The sequence below is a fragment of the Kogia breviceps genome, chromosome 9 (assembly GCF_026419965.1).
Source record: "Kogia breviceps isolate mKogBre1 chromosome 9, mKogBre1 haplotype 1, whole genome shotgun sequence".
Taxonomy (NCBI): Eukaryota; Metazoa; Chordata; class Mammalia; order Artiodactyla; family Physeteridae; genus Kogia; species Kogia breviceps.
In genome coordinates, this window is record NC_081318.1 from 76,494,494 (window position 1) to 76,511,637 (window position 17,144).

At 37.3% G+C, this 17,144-nt stretch overlaps 2 protein-coding genes across 10 annotated transcripts in view; one reads left to right on the forward strand and one right to left on the reverse strand.

Annotated features, from left to right (window-relative positions):
* Positions 1-2,400, forward strand: part of LOC131762377 (phosphatidylcholine translocator ABCB4) — an 86,101-nt gene extending 83,701 nt beyond the window's left edge. For all 7 annotated transcript variants that reach the window (XM_067042695.1, XM_067042692.1, XM_067042693.1 and 4 more), the window contains one exon: positions 2,147-2,400. In XM_067042695.1, coding sequence (XP_066898796.1) covers positions 2,147-2,350 — 204 coding nt within the window. In that variant the 3' untranslated portion in view covers positions 2,351-2,400. The remainder of the gene's footprint in view (positions 1-2,146) is intronic.
* A 4,116-nt stretch (positions 2,401-6,516) lies between these two features.
* CROT (carnitine O-octanoyltransferase) overlaps positions 6,517-17,144 on the reverse strand; it is a 64,564-nt gene continuing 53,936 nt past the window's right edge. For all 3 annotated transcript variants that reach the window (XM_059073952.2, XM_067042706.1, XM_067042707.1), the window contains one exon: positions 6,517-7,505. In XM_059073952.2, the coding sequence (XP_058929935.1) occupies positions 7,385-7,505 (121 nt within the window). In that variant the 3' untranslated portion in view covers positions 6,517-7,384. The remainder of the gene's footprint in view (positions 7,506-17,144) is intronic.

Consider the following 17,144-nt stretch of genomic DNA (forward strand, 5'->3'; position numbering starts at 1 on the left):
GAAGTAGCAAAACTGTCACTTTGCAGATGACATGATACGATACATAGAGAATCCTAAAAATGCCACCAGAAAACTACTAGAGCTAATCAATGAATTTGGTAAAATTGCAGGATACAAAATTAATGCACAGAAATCACTTGCATTCCTATACATTAATGATGAAAAATCTGAAAGAGAAATTATGGAAACATTCCCATTTACCAATGCAACAAAAATAAAATACCTAGGAATAAACCTACCAGGGAGACAAAAGACCTGTATGCAGAAAACTATAAGACACTGATGAAAGAAATTAAAGATGATACCAACAGATGGAGAGATATACCATGTTCTTGGATTGGAAGAATCAATATTGTGAAAATGACTATAGTACCCAAAGCAATCTACAGATTCAATGCAATCCCTATCAAATTACCAATGGCATTTTTTACAGAACTAGAACAAATCATCTTAAAATTTGTATGGAGATACAAAAGAGCCCGAATAGCCAAAGCAGTTTTGAGGGAAAAAAATGGAGCTGGAGGAATCAGACTCCCTGACTTCAGACTATACTACAAAGCTACAGTAATCAAGACAATATGGTACTGGCACAAAAACAGAAACATAGATAAATGGAACAAGATAGAAAGCCCAGAGGTAAACCCACGCACCTATGGTCAACTAATCTATGACAAAGGAGGCAAAGATATACAATTGAGCAAGACAGTCTCTTCAATAAGTGGTGCTGGGAAAACTGGACAGCTACATGTAAAAGAATGAAATTAGAACACTCCCTAACACCATACACAAAAATAAACTCAAAATGGATTAGAGACCTAAATGTAAGACCGGACACTATAAAACTCTTAGAGGAAAACATAGGAAGAACACTCTTTGACATAAATCACAGAAAGATCTTTTTTGATCCATCTCCTAGAGTAATGGAAATAAAAACAAAAATAAACAAATGGGACCTAATGAAACTTAAAAGCTTTTGCACAGCAAAGGAAACTAGAAACAAGACGAAAAGACAGCCCTCAGAATGGGAGAAAATATTTGCAAACGAATCCACGGACAAAGGATTAATCTCCAAAATATATAAACAGCTCATGCAGCTCGATATTAAAGAAACAAACAACCCAATCCAAAAATGGGCAGAAGACCTAAATAGACATTTCTCCAAAGACATGCAGATGGCCAAGAAGCACATGAAAAGCTGCTCAACATCACTAATTATTAGAGAAATGCAAATCAAAACTACAGTGAGGTATCACCTCACACCAGTTAGAATGGGCATCATCAGAAAATCTACAAACAACAAATGCAAAAAATTTCTAAAAATCTTATATGTTCTGGTATAATGTTATAAGTCATAATTCTAGTTATTACTTGAAAATGTGTATCTCAGAAATAACAATTTCCTTGTCAATTGCATTATTATGAACTTTCACCAAATCTTTAACCGTGGTCATTTTTAAGTCTTTTTTGTCATTTACAGACAGTTCTGGGTGTACCCTGATGCTTTTGCAAATGTGTTCCTATAAAAGGGTTTCATCTTCAAGGAATTCATGGACAAGACTCTGACAAGTACAGATTTCTGATAACTGACTGTACTGCTGAAATGAATGAATAAGCATTTTCAGAACTCTAATGGAAAACTGATGAACTCATAAAAGTGCTAACAAAAGATCAAGATGAAAAAACAACTACATGGGACTGAGTGAACTGATGAGGATGATTATAATTTTTGTGACTTTGTTTGAATAAAAAAAAATCACACAAGGACTCAGGCAAAAAATATAGAAATCAATTTTCACTGCAAAGTAAAGGAGCTGTTAACAGTGGAGGATTACTGGACTGAATGTCAATATTATGACATAGTATGAGTGTGTTTCGTGTTTGGTAATTGCAATCATTGTTGCTTTTGTTGCTGTCATCCATTTACAATGTTTGGTGTCAGTCTATTTATCTCTTGTAAAAATAAAATACAGTGTGTGTGTGTGAAAAAAAAGGATTATGTAAAAACATGCATAAAGCTAAAGATTCAACATGAGACAAGAAAGGTAATTTTCTTTTGTACATATGGTAAAATATTTAGATTTCCTTTACAGTTAAAACTTATTTCTACAATTTTTAAGATAAGGCTTCTGTTCTGATTTATCAACAGATTGTCCAAGAAGCTCTGGACAAAGCCCGAGAAGGCCGTACCTGCATTGTGATCGCTCACCGCCTGTCCACCATTCAGAATGCAGACTTGATAGTGGTGATTGAGAACGGCAAAGTCAGGGAGCACGGCACACACCAGCAGCTGCTAGCACAGAGAGGCATCTATTTCTCTATGGTCAATGTCCAGGCTGGGAAACAGAACTGATGAACTCTTGTTATAGTGTATCTTAAAAATAAATTCAAATCATTCTACAACTTTTTCTGATTTAGAGACTTCTTTTCTAAGTCATCATAAAATATAGGTATATCTTATTCCATGTCAATTTAGAACATCCAATTTGGGGTGGGATATTACAGCATTTGAAATTTAGGACTTAAAAGTAACATCTGGCTTAATGAAGTATGAAAACAGCCTAGCTCTGAGTTACCAAAAACATGGAGAGAATATCACTCAACCATAAAAATGAATGAAGTAACGCCATTTGCAGCAACATGGATGAACCTAGAGATTATCATACTAAATGAAATAAATCAGAGAAAAATACCAAATATCACGTATATGTGGAATCTTAAAAAAAAATGATACAAATGAACTTATTTACAAAACAGAAAAAGCTCAGAAAACAAACTTATGGTTAGCAAAAGAGAAAGGGGGGGAGGGATAAATTTGGAATTTAAGATCAACAGGTATGCACTACTATATATAAAAATAAATAGCAAGGATCTACTGCATAGCACAGGGAACAATATTCAATATCTTGAAATAACCTATAATGGAAAAGAACCTGAAAAGAAATATATATATATAAAACGGAATCACTTTGCTGTACACCTGAAACACTATATATCAACCATACTTGAATAAAAAAATTTAAAAATCATATGGAGGGGGGCTTCCCTGGTGGCGCAGTGGTTGAGAATCCACCTACCGATGCAGGAGACACGGGTTCGTGCCCTGGTCCGGGAAGATCCCACATGCCGCGGAGTAACTAAGCCCGTGAGCCATGGCCGCTAGGCCTGCGCGTCCGGAGCCTGTGCTCCGCAACGGGAGAGGCCACAACAGTGAGAGGCCCGCATACCGCAAAAAAAAAAAAAAAAAAAAAAAATCATATGGAGGAAGTGAAGAGCAGAATTTAGGAATATAAAAATGTAGAATTAAGATTCAATGCGATCCCTATCAAATTACCCATGACATTTTTCACAGAACTAAAATAATCCTAAAATTCATATGAAACCATAAAAGACACAGAACTGCCAAAGCAATCCTGAAGAAAAAGAACCACCCAGGAGGCATAACCCTCTCAGACTTCAGAGAGTCCTACAAAGCTACAGTAATCAAACAGCATGGAGGAACTTCCCTGGTGGGGCAGTAGTTAAGAATCCACCTGCCAATGCAGGGGACACAGGTTTAAGCCCTGGTCTGGGAAGATCCCACATGCCACAGAGCAACTAAGCCCGTGCGCCACAACTACTGAGCTTGCGCTGTAGAGCCCACACGCCTGGAGCCTGTGCTCCACAACAAGAGAAGCCACCACAATGAGAAGCCCATGCACCGCAACTAAGAGTAGCCCCCACCTGCAACAAGAGAAAGCCCGCCTGCAGCAATGAAGACCCAACACAGCCAAAAATAAAAATAATTTTTTAAAAAATACTTAAATGTAAAGGTTTAAAAAAAACAGCATGGTATTGGCACAAAAACAGACATATGGACCAACGAAACAGGATAGAGAGCCCAGAATTAAACTCACACGCCTATGGTCAATTAATCTTTGACAAAGGAGGCAAGAATATACAATGGGAAAAAGACAGTCTCTTCAGCAAGTGATGCTGGGAAAGCTGAACAGCCACATGTAAATCAGTGAAGCTAGAACACACCTTCACACCATACACAAAAATAAACTCAAAATGGCCTAATGACTTAAACATAAGACATGACACTATAAAAATCCTAGAAGAGATAACAGGCAAAACATTCTCTGACATAACTTGTATCCATGTCTTCTTAGGTCAGTCTCCCAAGGCAACAGAAATAAAAACAAAAATAAATGAGTGGGACCCATTCAAACTTACAGGGTTTTGCAAAGCAAAGGAAACTATAAACAAAATGAAAAGACAAGCTGCAGAACTGGGAGAAAGTATTTGCAAGCAATGTGACCAACAACGGATTGATTTCCAAAATACACAAAGAGCTCATACAACTCAACAACAAAAAAACAACGTAATCGAAAAATGGGCAGAAGACCTAAACAGACATTTCTCCAAAGAAGACATACAGATGGCCAACAGGTACATGAAAAGATGCTCAACTTCACTAATTATCAGAGAAATGCAATTCAAAAGGACAATGACGTATCATCTCACGCTGGTCAGAATGGCCATCATTAAAAAGTCTACAAATAACAAATGCTGGAGAGGGTGTGGAGAAAAGGGAACACTCTTACACTGTTGGTGGGAATGTAAACTGGTACAGCCACTATGGAGAACAGTATGGAGGTTCCTCAGAAAACTAAAAACAGAGTTACCATATGATCCAGCAATACTGCTCCTGGGCATATATCCAGACCAAACTCTAATCTAAAGAGATACATGCACCCCTATGTCCATAGCAGCACTATTCATAATAACCAAGACATGCAAGGAACCTAAATGTCCACTGACAAATGGATAAAGAAGATGTGTAACAGATATACAATGGAATACTACTCAACCATAAAAAAGAGCAAAATAATGCCATTTGCAGCAACATGGATGCAACTAGATTATCATACTGAGTGAAGTAAGTCAGAAAGAGAAAGACAAATACCATTGTTATCATTTATATGTGCAATCTAAAATATGACACAAATGAACCTATCAATGAAAAAGAAACATAATCATGTACATAGAGAACAGACTGGTGGTTGCCAAGGCAGAGGGGGTTGGGGGAGGGATGGAGTGGGAGGTTGGGGGTAGCAGATGTGAGCTTTTGTATACACAACGGATAAACTGTCCTACTGTACAGCACAGAGAACTATATTCAATGTCATGTGATAAACCATAATGGAAAAAAATATATATAACTGAATCACTTTGCTGTACAGCAGAAATTAACATTGTAAATCAACCATACTTCAATTAAAAATTAATTAATTAAATAAAACTGTAGAATTCGAAGAAGCCACAGACATAGGGAAAATTCTTATGGTCCTGATTCATTGGGTAGATAATAGGGTAGTTTGGGAACAATTTTCCTTGTTACAAAGTTAAAATATATTGTTCAATAGCATACTCTCTTCATTGGTAAATTTTCAAGTTATTCTATTAGAGAATTGAGGTTTTAAAAAACGGAATGTATTCCCAGCTTTATCATCAAATTCCAAGAGAAAATGGAATTGTCCTTAGACAAGCTAACTGTAGGCACACATTTGTTCCATATAAAGCAAGAAAGAGGCATATTTTTTAAATGTTTAAAACATATTAATAAAAACTGTACATTATCTCAGTGCAATTTGAAACATTTGAAAGAAACATCAATAAAATGCTGTTTCTATAGAACTGCATTACTTTTACAAATAATTTTATTTTCCCAGAAGATTAATCCACTTCAACAAGAAGGAATATGTTTAGATGGAGACCAAAAAGAAATATTCTAGGCAGCCCTTGGAAGCTAACCACTTTGAAATGTTTTTTCCTTAATTTACTGCAGCAATAACCATTCTCACTGCTGTGAAAGGTTTAGGTCAGTAATCTATCCAAATCAGGTCTTCCCTATGTAATAAATCATATATACCAAGGAATTTTTCAAATGTAACCATGTGTAGCAGTAGACTGAATTTCAGTTAACCAAGAGAGCAGTGGGGCAAAGGGTACATTACCACAGTGACTCAAGGTGAGAATTCAACCTACTCTTATGTGATTATTCTCAAACTTGCCTGATAAGGATCATGGGGCATTTGCTCCTAGAAATTCTCATTCAGTAGGTGGGGGTAAGGCCCAGGAATCTCTTTGTAAAAAGCATTCTTAACTTCGGGCCGGTAAGAGGAACATGTTAAAGCATGAGTGAAAAAAGGTTTCTCTGCAGGAGGTGATCAGCTTCTAAAATACCCAATTCTTTAGATATTATTTGAAAACAACTAAAGAGGCCTTACAACTTGTACCTTTCACTCCTGGGACATTCCCACTACCCAGTATGAAGTCCAGGCTAGAATCCTGAATGATCAAAGACCATGCAGAGAGAGTCCCAGCCAGTAAGTCCCCAGGTGGTGGTGAGGCTGTCTCAGACTTCCCAGCCTCACCCAGCAGCCTGGTGACAGCAGCGGCATACCTCACTCCGGCAAGACAGAAGCAGAGCCATCCAAATGGGCACAGTCAATGGACACAGTCATGAGAAATGATCATAAGACAGTACATTTTGCATGGTTTATTACACACTACATAACTGATCAGAAAGTACAAGGTCAAACAAGAATGAAGCACTTACTAAAACACTAAACAAGAAGCTATATGACTCTGAGAATTTTATTTTCTGAGAATAGAAACTACAAAACAGAACAAAGGAAAAATAAATCCTGAGAATCTGATTTAGTGTTTAATCCTTTTAAAGTCACTGATTTTAAATATAAATGCTTTAATTTCATATTCACAAAACTCATTATAACAATATACTATAATAAATTTTTTAGGGTTTTTCATGTATGTCAGAGGGTGTAAACCTCCTTACTACAACCAAATTCTTTTGTCTGTTCAACATAAACTTTTTCTTAGACTAAATTGTAGTGGTTTTTCCCAAACATGGTAGACTTATAACCCTGTGTTGAATGTGGAATCATTGATTTCAGGGAAATTAGCATCCAATCATGTATTTCATATCCTTTGGCAACTAGAAAATGTTAAAGTGCTTGAAAGATAGAGTCTAGGATGATGTTCAGAGAGAAGATTTATTACCTATAGAGTACCAACAAAGATATTTAAAAGTTAGATTTGCATTGTTAAAATCTGTAGATTTGCATTGTTGAGGCTAACCTTCAAGTTTGCATAGTTCTATAGTCATATCATAATTTGCATTGCTGCTGCATCAGAGGAAGCTTAAAAATATTTCTACTTTCTATGTCAGAATAAATTTAGAGAGCATAATTCTACTAATTTCTACATTCAACAACTTTCCTTCAGTCAACATCCCTTCCTATCTCACATCACCAACCCACACCCAGCATCCAGTTTTATGATATGTTTTGTTAAGTGCTTACTAAATGATTAGTCTCTAAAGACGAGCAATGTCCATCAGTTGCATCATATCACTGAAAGCACGAAAAGTCTGCTGAACTAGTTTTTCTGCATCAGTTTCTGGACATGATTTCCAGGCTGTACAGGCCACAATAAACCTGTGAAGCACAAATAATAAATGATGAAGTACAACACAAAAATCAACACAAAAAGGCTCCAAATAGTGATGGTGAATAGAGCCATGACCTTTATTCCATCTGGCTGTTCACATATGAAATATGATTTATTGCTCACATTAGGTAAATGTAACCTGACACAATAGAAAGTATAGCCATATTTATAATATAATGCTAGGAACACTTAATTTACTACGTGACTAGAGCCTAAGGACAAAAAGGAAACAAAAAACTGGCCAGAGCTCAAGACTGCTCTGGAGTCAGGTCTTATTGTGTTAAACAAACTCACCTCTTCCCATAAAAGACCTTCCCAACATGCCTCAAATGGAATAAGTGAGAATATGAATTCATGCCACTGTCTGCAATAAAATGTGAACTATTTTTAAAGAAGAATATAGTGCTTGAGGAGAGTAAAAAAATAATGACAAAATAGAGAAAGAAGAGGAGAGAAAGGCTGTTTCTAGAAAAACTAGAGAGAAACTCTCCTGAAACCAAAATATGCCTTCCACCACCATGTCCTTCTAGATCCTCCTGATGAAGAAATCCCCTATCTGGCAGGTGATAAAAGTAGTCCCAAGAAGCTGAAACAAACAGGAAAGAAGCGTGGCTTCTGGTGGGCTCAGAGCTGAAACCTCACTACTAAAACTTTTGGAACTAGCCTTCCCCTTTCCAGACACACAAATTTTCTACAGCAAAACATGCATTATGCTCAAGTTAAAATCAAAGTGTTGTGTAATGTAAAGCTTGTGGATGACCATGCAATTTTCACATCACTAAAAATTAAGACTGGAAAGTACATATCTTTGACATGTACCTTAAATTAAGCAAAACAAAACAAAAACATGTTCTGGTCCAGTATATAATGATGAAACCAATGTTTGAGTGGATTATATTTGCTGAAAGATACACAGCAACCTACAGAAAGTCCTGCCTTATTTTCACGTAGTGATGCATGATCAGTAGGCATTTTATAGCTATGTTGCTTCTCAAATATTTAGCAAGCCCTAAATATTTCTTTGCAAAGAGTAATGATTTCTATTTATGTGTTAAATTTTTTAAAAATTCAGTTATATTCTTAAATTATAGAAAGAACAATCATTCCTACATGAACAATTCACAAAGAATATACACAGATGCCAATAAACAAAGAGAAAATGTTTTGCTTCATAAGAATTCAGGTTAGGTTAGTTTTCCCTATAAAATTTGTACAGACTACTTTATAATGTCTAAAGCTGGCAATGATGTGATGAAATAAGTAAAGATATATTATTATTTGTAATGAGAAAAACTGGAAATAGTATAGAAGTGGTTAAATTATGAAATCCGTAAGACTAGACATTACTCAACCATTAAAATATCTCAAAGGATATTTAATGGCATTGGGAAATGCTTGAAGTAATATTAAGTGAGAGTGCAATTCACAAAAAGGACACTAAAATATTTACAATATGACCTAAATTTGTAATAATTACACACACAATCTATGTATATTATGGATTAGAAAGATAACAGTCTTATGTTTTATAATGGTAATGTTAACTTTATTTGTATATTTTTCCATATTTTAAAAATTTTTTAACATTGAGCATGCAGTACATTTCAAAATAAAATGTTGCACTCCCTCTTGCAAGAGTACTGGAATCACAACTAACTGATGAACAATCATCAACAGGAAGACACTGGAACTCACCAAAAAAGATACCCCACATCCAAAAACAGAGGAGAAGCTGCAGTGAGAAGGTAATAGAGGCACAATCACAATAAAATCAAATCCCAGAACCGCAAGGTGGGTGACTCACAAACTGGAGAACAATAATACCAAAGAAGTCCACCCACTGGAGTGAAGCTTCTGAGCCCCATGTCAGGCTTCCCAATATAGGGGTCCCGCAATGGGAGGAGGAATTCCCAGAGAATCAGACTTGAAGGCTAGTGGGATTTGATTGCAGGACTTCGACAGGATTGAGGGAAACAGAGGCTCTACTCTTGGAGGGCACATGCAAAGTAGTGTGTGCATCCGGACCCAGGGGAAGGAGCAGTGACACCATACGAGACTGAACTAGACCTGATAGTATTGGAGGGTCTCCTGCAGAGGTGGGGGTGGCTGTGGCTCACAGTGAGGACAAGGACACTGGCAGCAGAAGTTCTGGGAAGTACTCCTTGGTGTGAGCCCTCCCAGAGTCCGCCATTAGCCCCACCAAACAGCCAGGTAGGCTCTAGGGCTGGGTTGCCTCAGGCCAAACAACTAACAGGGAGAGAACCCAGCCCCACCCAACAGCAGACAAGCAGATTAAAATTTTACTGACCTCTGCCCACCAAACCAACTCCCAGCTCTACACATGACCAGTCCCTCCCATCAGAAAGCTTACACAAGCCTCTTAGATAGCTTCATCCACCAGAGGGCAGACAGCAGAAGCAAGAAGAACTACAATTCTGCAGCCTGTGGAACAAAAACCACATTCACAGAAAGACGGACAAAATGAACAGGCGGAGGACTATGTACCAGATGAAGGAATACAATAAACCCCCAGAAAAACAGCTAAATGAAGTGGAGATAGGCAACCTTCCAGAAAAGAATCCAGAATAATGACAGTGAAGTTGATCCAGGACCTCAGAAAAAGAATGGAGGCCAAGATGGAGAAGATGCAAGAAATGTTTAACAAAGATCTAGAAGAATAAAAGAACAAACAGAGATGAACAATACAATAACTGAAATGAAAAATGAAAAATACACTAGAAGGAATCAACAGCAGAATAACTGAAGCAGAAGAATGGATAATGACCTGGAAGACAGAATGGTGGAATTCACTGCTGCGGAACAGAATAAAGAAAAAAGAATGAAAGAAATGAAGACAGCCTAACAGACCACTGGGACATTAAACACAACAATTCATATTATAGAGGTCCCACAAAAGGAGAAGAGAGAGAGAAAGGAGCTGAGAAAATATGTGAAGAGATTATAATCAAAAACTTCCCCAACATGGGAAAGGAAATAGCCACCCAAGTCCAGGACACAGAGAGTCCCAAGCACGATAAACCCAAGTTGAAACACACCAAGACACATAGTAATCAAATTGACAAAAATTAAAGACAAAGCAAAATTATTAAAAGCAACAAGGAAAAAATGACAACATACAAGGGAACTTCCATAAGGTTAACAGTTGATTTCTCAGCAGAAGCTCTACAAGCCAGAAGGGAGTGGCACAATATATTTAAAGTGATGAAAGGGAAGAACCTACAACCAAGATTACTCTACCCAGCAAGGATCTCATTCAGATTTGATGGAGAAATCAAAAGCTTCACAGACAAGCAAAAGCTAAGAGAATTCAGCACCACCAAACCAGCTCTACAACAAATTCTAAAGGAACTTCTCTAAGTGGGAAACACAAGAGAAGAAAAGGACCTACAAAAACAAACCCAAAACAATCAAGAAAATGATCACAGGAACATAAATATCGATAATTACCTTAAACGTGAATGGATTAAATGCTCCAACCAAAAGACACAGGCCTGCTGAATGGATGCAAAAACAAGACCCATATATATGCTGTCTACAGGAGACCCACTTCAGACCTAGGGACACATACGGACTGAAAGTGAGGGGATGGAAAAAGATATTCCATTCAAATGGAAATCAAAAGAAAGCTGGAGTAGCAATACTCATATCAGATAAAATAGACTTTAAAATAAAGAATGCTGAAAGAGACAAGGAAGGACACTACAGAATGATCAAGGGATCAATCCAGGAGGAAAATATAACAATTATAAATATATATGCACCTAACACAGGAGCACCTCAGTACATAAGGCAAATGCTAACAGCTGTAAAAGAGGAAGTCGACAGTAACACAATAATAGTGGAGGACCTCAACACCTCACTTACACCAATGGACAGATTATCCAGACAGAAAATTTAAAAGGAAACACAAGCTTTAAATGACACAATAGACCAGTTAGATTTCATTGACATTTATAGGACATTCCATCCAAAAACAGCAGGTTACACTTTCTTCTCAAGTGCACACAGAACATTCTCCAGGATAGATCACATCTTGGGTCACAAATCAAGCCTTGGTAAATTTAAGAAAATTGAAATCATATCAAGCATCCCTTCTGACCACAACACTATGAGATAAGAAATCAATTACAGGGAAAAAAATGTAAAAAACACAAACACGTGGAGGCTAAACAGTACATTACTAAATAACAAAGAGATCACTGAAGAAATCAAAGAGGAAATCAAAAAATACCTAGAGATAAATGACAACGAAAACACGATGTCCCAAAACCTATGGGCTGCAGGTTCTAAGAGGGAAGTTTATAGCAATACAATCCTACCTCAAGCAACAAGAGAGGTCTTAGATAAACAATCTAACTTTACTTTACTCCTAAAGGAACTAGAGAAAGAAGAACAACCAAAACCCAAAGCTGGCAGAAGGAAAGAAATCATAAATATCAGAGCAGAAATAAATGAAATAGAAACAAAGAAAACAACAGCAAATATCAATAAAACTAAAAGCTGGTTCTTTGAGAAGGTAAACAAAATTGACAAACCTTTAGCCAGACTCATCAAGGAAAGAGGGAGAGAATTCAAATCAATAAAATTAGAAATGAAAAAGAGAAGTTACAATGGACACCGCAGAAATACAAAGCATCCTAAGAGACTACTACACGGAATTCTATGCCAGTAAAATGGACCTGGAAAACCTGGAAGAAATGGACAAATTTTTAGAAAAGTATAACCTTCCAAGATTGACCAGGAAGAAATAGAAAGTATGCACAGACCTACCATAAGTACTGAAATTAAAACTGTGATTAAGAATCTTCCAAAAAACAGAAGTTTTTGGACCAGATGACTTCACAGGTGAAATCTACCAAACTTTAGAGAAGAGATAACACCCATCCTTCTCAAACTTTTCCAAAATATTGCAGAGGAAGGAACACTCCCAAACTCATTCTATGAGGCCATCACCACCCTGATACCAAAACCAGACAAAGATACTACAAAAAAAGAAAATTACTGACCAATATGACTGATAAATACAGATGCAAGATGCAAAAATCCTCAACAAAATACTAGCAAACACACTCCAACAACACATTAAAAGGATCATGCACCATGATTAAGTGGGATTTATCCCAGGGATGCAAGGATTTTTCAACATACACAAATCAATCAATGTGATACACCATATTAACAAATTGAAGAATAAAAACCATATGACCATCTCAATAGATGCAGAAACAGCTTTTGAACAAAATTCAACATGCATTTATGATAAAAACTCTCTAGAAAGTGGGCAGAGAAGGAACCTACCTAAACATAATAAAGGCCATGTACGACAAACCCACATCAAACATCATTCTCAATGGTGAAAAACTGAAAGCATTTCCTCTAAGGTCAGGAACAAGACAAGGATGTCCACTCTTATTAAACAGTTTTGGAAGTCCTAGCCATGGCAATCAGAGAAGAAAAAGAAATACAAGGAACTCAAATTAGAAAAGAAGAAGTAAAACTGTCACTGTTTGCAGATGATATGATCCTGTACGTAGATAATCCTAAAGATGCTGCCAGAAAACTACTAGAGCTAATCAATGCATTTGGTAAAGTTGCAGGATACAAAATTAATGCACAAAAACCTCTTGCGTTCCTATACATTAACAATGAAAGATCAGAAAGAGAAATTAAGGAAAGAATCCCATTCACCACTGCAACAAAAAGAATAAAATACCTAGGAATAAACCTACCTAAGGAGGTAAAAGACCTGTATTCAGAAAACTATAAGACACTGATGAAAGAAGTCAAAGACGACACAAACAAATGGAGAGATAGATACAATGTTTTTGGACTGGAAGTATCAATATTGTGAAAATGACAAAGCAATCTACAGATTCAATGCAATCCCTATAAAATTATCAATGTTATTTTGTACAGAACTAGAACAAAAAATCTTAAAATTTTTATGAAGACACAAAAGAGCCCAAATAGCCAAAGCAATTTTGAGGTAAAAAACCGTAGCTGGAGGAATCAGACCTCCTGACTGCAGACTATATTACAAAGCTACAGTAATCAAGACAATATGGTGCTGGCACAAAAAAAGAAATACAGATCAACGGAACAGGATAGAAAGCCCAGAGATAAACCCACGCACCTATGGTCAGCTAATCTATGAGAAAGGAGGCAAAGATATACAAGGGAGAAAAGACAGTCTATTCAATAAGTGGTGCTGGGAAAACTGGACAGTTCATGTAAAAGGATGAAATTAGAACACTCCGTAACACGATACACAAAAATAAACTCAAAATGGATTAAAGATCTAAATGTAAGACTGGACACTATAAAACTCTTAGAGGAAAACATAGGAAGAACACTCTTTGACATAAATCACAGCAAGTCTTTTTTGACCCACCTCCCAGGGTAATGGAAATAAAAACAGAAATAAACAAATGGGAACTAATGAAACTTAAAAGCTTTTGCACAGCAAAGGAAACTAGAAACAAGACGAAAAGACAGCCCTCAGAATGGAAGAAAATATTTGCAAATGAATCAACGGATAAAGGATTTTCTCCAAAATACATAAACAGCTCATGCAGCTCAATATTAAAAAAAAAAAAAAACCAATCCAAAAATGGGCAGAAGACCTTAGTAGACATTTCTCCAAAGAAGACATACAGATGGCCAAGAGGCACATGAAAAGCTGCTAAACATCACTAATTATTAGAGAAATGCAAATCAAAACTACAGTGAGGTATCACCTCACATCGGTTAGAATGGGCATCATCAGAAAATCTACAAACAACAAATGGTGGTGAGGGTGTGGAGAATGCAAAAGTGCATTCCCACGAAATGCACTGTTGGTGGGAATGTAAATTGATACAGCCACTATGGAGAACAGTATGGAGGTTCCTTAAAAAACTAAAAATAGAATTACCATATGACCCAGCAATCCCACTACTGGGCATACACCCAGAAAAGAAACGTAATTTTAAAAAAACACATGTGGGCTTCCCTGGTGGTGCAGTGGTTGAGAGTCTGCCTGCCGATGCAGGGGACACGGGTTCCTGCCCCAGTCTGGGAGGATCCCACATGTCACAGAGTGGCTGGACCCGTGAGCCATGGCCGCTGAGCCTGCATGTCCAGAGCCTGTGCTCTGCAACGGGAGAGGCCACAACAGTGAGAGGCCTGTGTACCGAAAAAAAAAAAAAAAAAAGACACATGCACCCCAATGTTCACTGCAGCGCTATTTACAGTAGCCAGGTCATGGAAGCAACCTAAATGCCCATCAACAGACGAATGGATAAAGATGTGGTACATATATACAATGGACTATTACTCAGCCATAGAAAGGAAACTGCGTCATTTGTAGAGACGTGGATGGACCTAGAGACTATCATACAGAGTAAATCAGAAAGAGAAAAGCAAATATTGTATATTAACGCATATATGTGGAATCTAGAAAAATGGTACAGATGAACCGGTATGCAAAGCTGAAATAGAGACACAGATGTAGAGAACAAACATATGGACACCAAGGGGGGAAAGTGGGGGGGCGGGGGATGGTGGGATGAATTGGGAGATTGGGATTGACATATATACACTAATATGCATAAAATAGATAACTAATAAAAACCTACTATATAAAAAGAAATAAAATTCAAAAAAAACAATTATTGGCTGAATATCCACATGCTGGGTGTTCATTAATTCCTCTAATAAATAATTTTACTTCACAATAAACATGGCATTGTAGTTCTAAAAATAAAATAAAATAAAATGCTATTTCCAAAATAAACCAATATTCTTTAGGTCACACATTTTCAAGCTTAACAGTGAATGAAAAAATTCCTTTCACAGAATTTCCATGCATTGTTATTTCATTTCAAAACTAATTTGGCTGTATATATAGCAATGACTCATAAATGTACACTTCGAGATCTGACCTCTTTTCTGAGCTCCAAACATATATCCAACTGCCTACTGGCATATTCTCTTGTATATAAATTATAATAAATTCCTGTATTAGCAGAAATCTTGAAGTCACCATGTACAAAACAAAATTGTTGATTTTACCCTAACATGGCCATTTCCCCCCTAATCTTCTCCATCCCAGTAAATGCCACCATTGGAATCTGCAATCCATCAGTAAATCTTACTGGTTCTACCTCCAAAATACCTCTTAAATACCTCCACTGCTCTCCACCCTCAGTATAAACTGCCTCGTTCAATGTATCATCCATGCTTCCTGATTTCCTTCATCTCATTCTTGCTCATAGTACTGTCCACCTAATTTATATTGCACGTAACAGCCAAGGATCCTTTTCACATGTAAATAAAATGTACCTTTCATGCTTAAAATTGGTAAAATGCTTCCCATTATTTTTAGGAGAAAATCCAGACTCCTTAGCATGTTACAAGGCCCTACATCAACTGACCACCACAACAAAATCAGTATCTCCAGGAGTGATGTTTTTAAAGTTCTCCAGGTGATTCTCATGTGCACTCAGGGCTGAGAACACTGCCCTCCCTACCAGATTTAGCTTCTGTCTACCGCTCTTCAATCTCTTCTTCTACCACCCACCCACTCAATGTATAGCCATAGTGCCTCTGTCCCTTAAAATTCCAAGCTTTTCCCTACCCTCAGACCTGTACGCTTATGTTAAACAACAAAGTCATTGTGAAACATTTACTGAGTGTAACATATTTATGAGATATTGTTACAGAGCTGGGGATACAAAAACAAAGACCATGTTTGTGGGATTGTATTCTAGGAAGGAAAGATAGGTAACATGCAAATAAGTACATACAGATACACACACACACAGTGGTTAAAATGCAGCAGCTGTGTGTGGGGAAGGGGGAAAAGTGCTATTTTAGATGGTCAGGGAAGGCCTCTCAGATGACAGCAAATATATATATGAAATAAGGGAGTCATCCTTGCATGTATTTCAAGGAAGAGACTACTAAGCCGAGGAAATCATAACTGTGAAGGCCTTGAGGAGGGTGCTTGCCTGGCATGTTCAAGGTACAAGGCAATCAGTAGCAGCCTTGTAGGAGACAAGGTCAGAGAGGTAGATGAGACCTAGATCATGTAGGGTCTCTCAGGAGGACTTTGGATCTTACGTGAGTGAAAGAAAAAGCCCTCGGAGGGTTCTGAGTCGGAAAACAGTATGAATTGAGTTCCATTTGGCCATCAGGGCTGCTGTGTAGAGAATGATCTGTAAGGAAGGACAGGTGGAAGCAAGAAGACTGAAGAGAACCTGTTGCAGTGACCTAAGTGGGAGAAGACGGTGGCTCAGCCAGGGTGGCAGAGTTAGAGAGAGCAAGCAGGGATCAGATTCTGGAGAGCTGTTTTCCTGCCTATTCGTATGACAAATTCCTTCGCATCCTTAACATCTCAGTTTCATTATCCCTCCCCCTCAGACACCTTCCCTGACCACATACTATATAAAGCAGTGCTCTGTCTCTACCAGTTTGTCTCTATTACCACACAATTTGATTATTTGCTCTACAACATTCGTCACTATTTGCACTTATCCTGCTTATTTGTTTGCTCTTGTTCCTGTTTCCCAAGTAGAAAATACTATCTGTAAGAGAGGGGTTTTGTCTGTCTTGTGTCCTTAGCA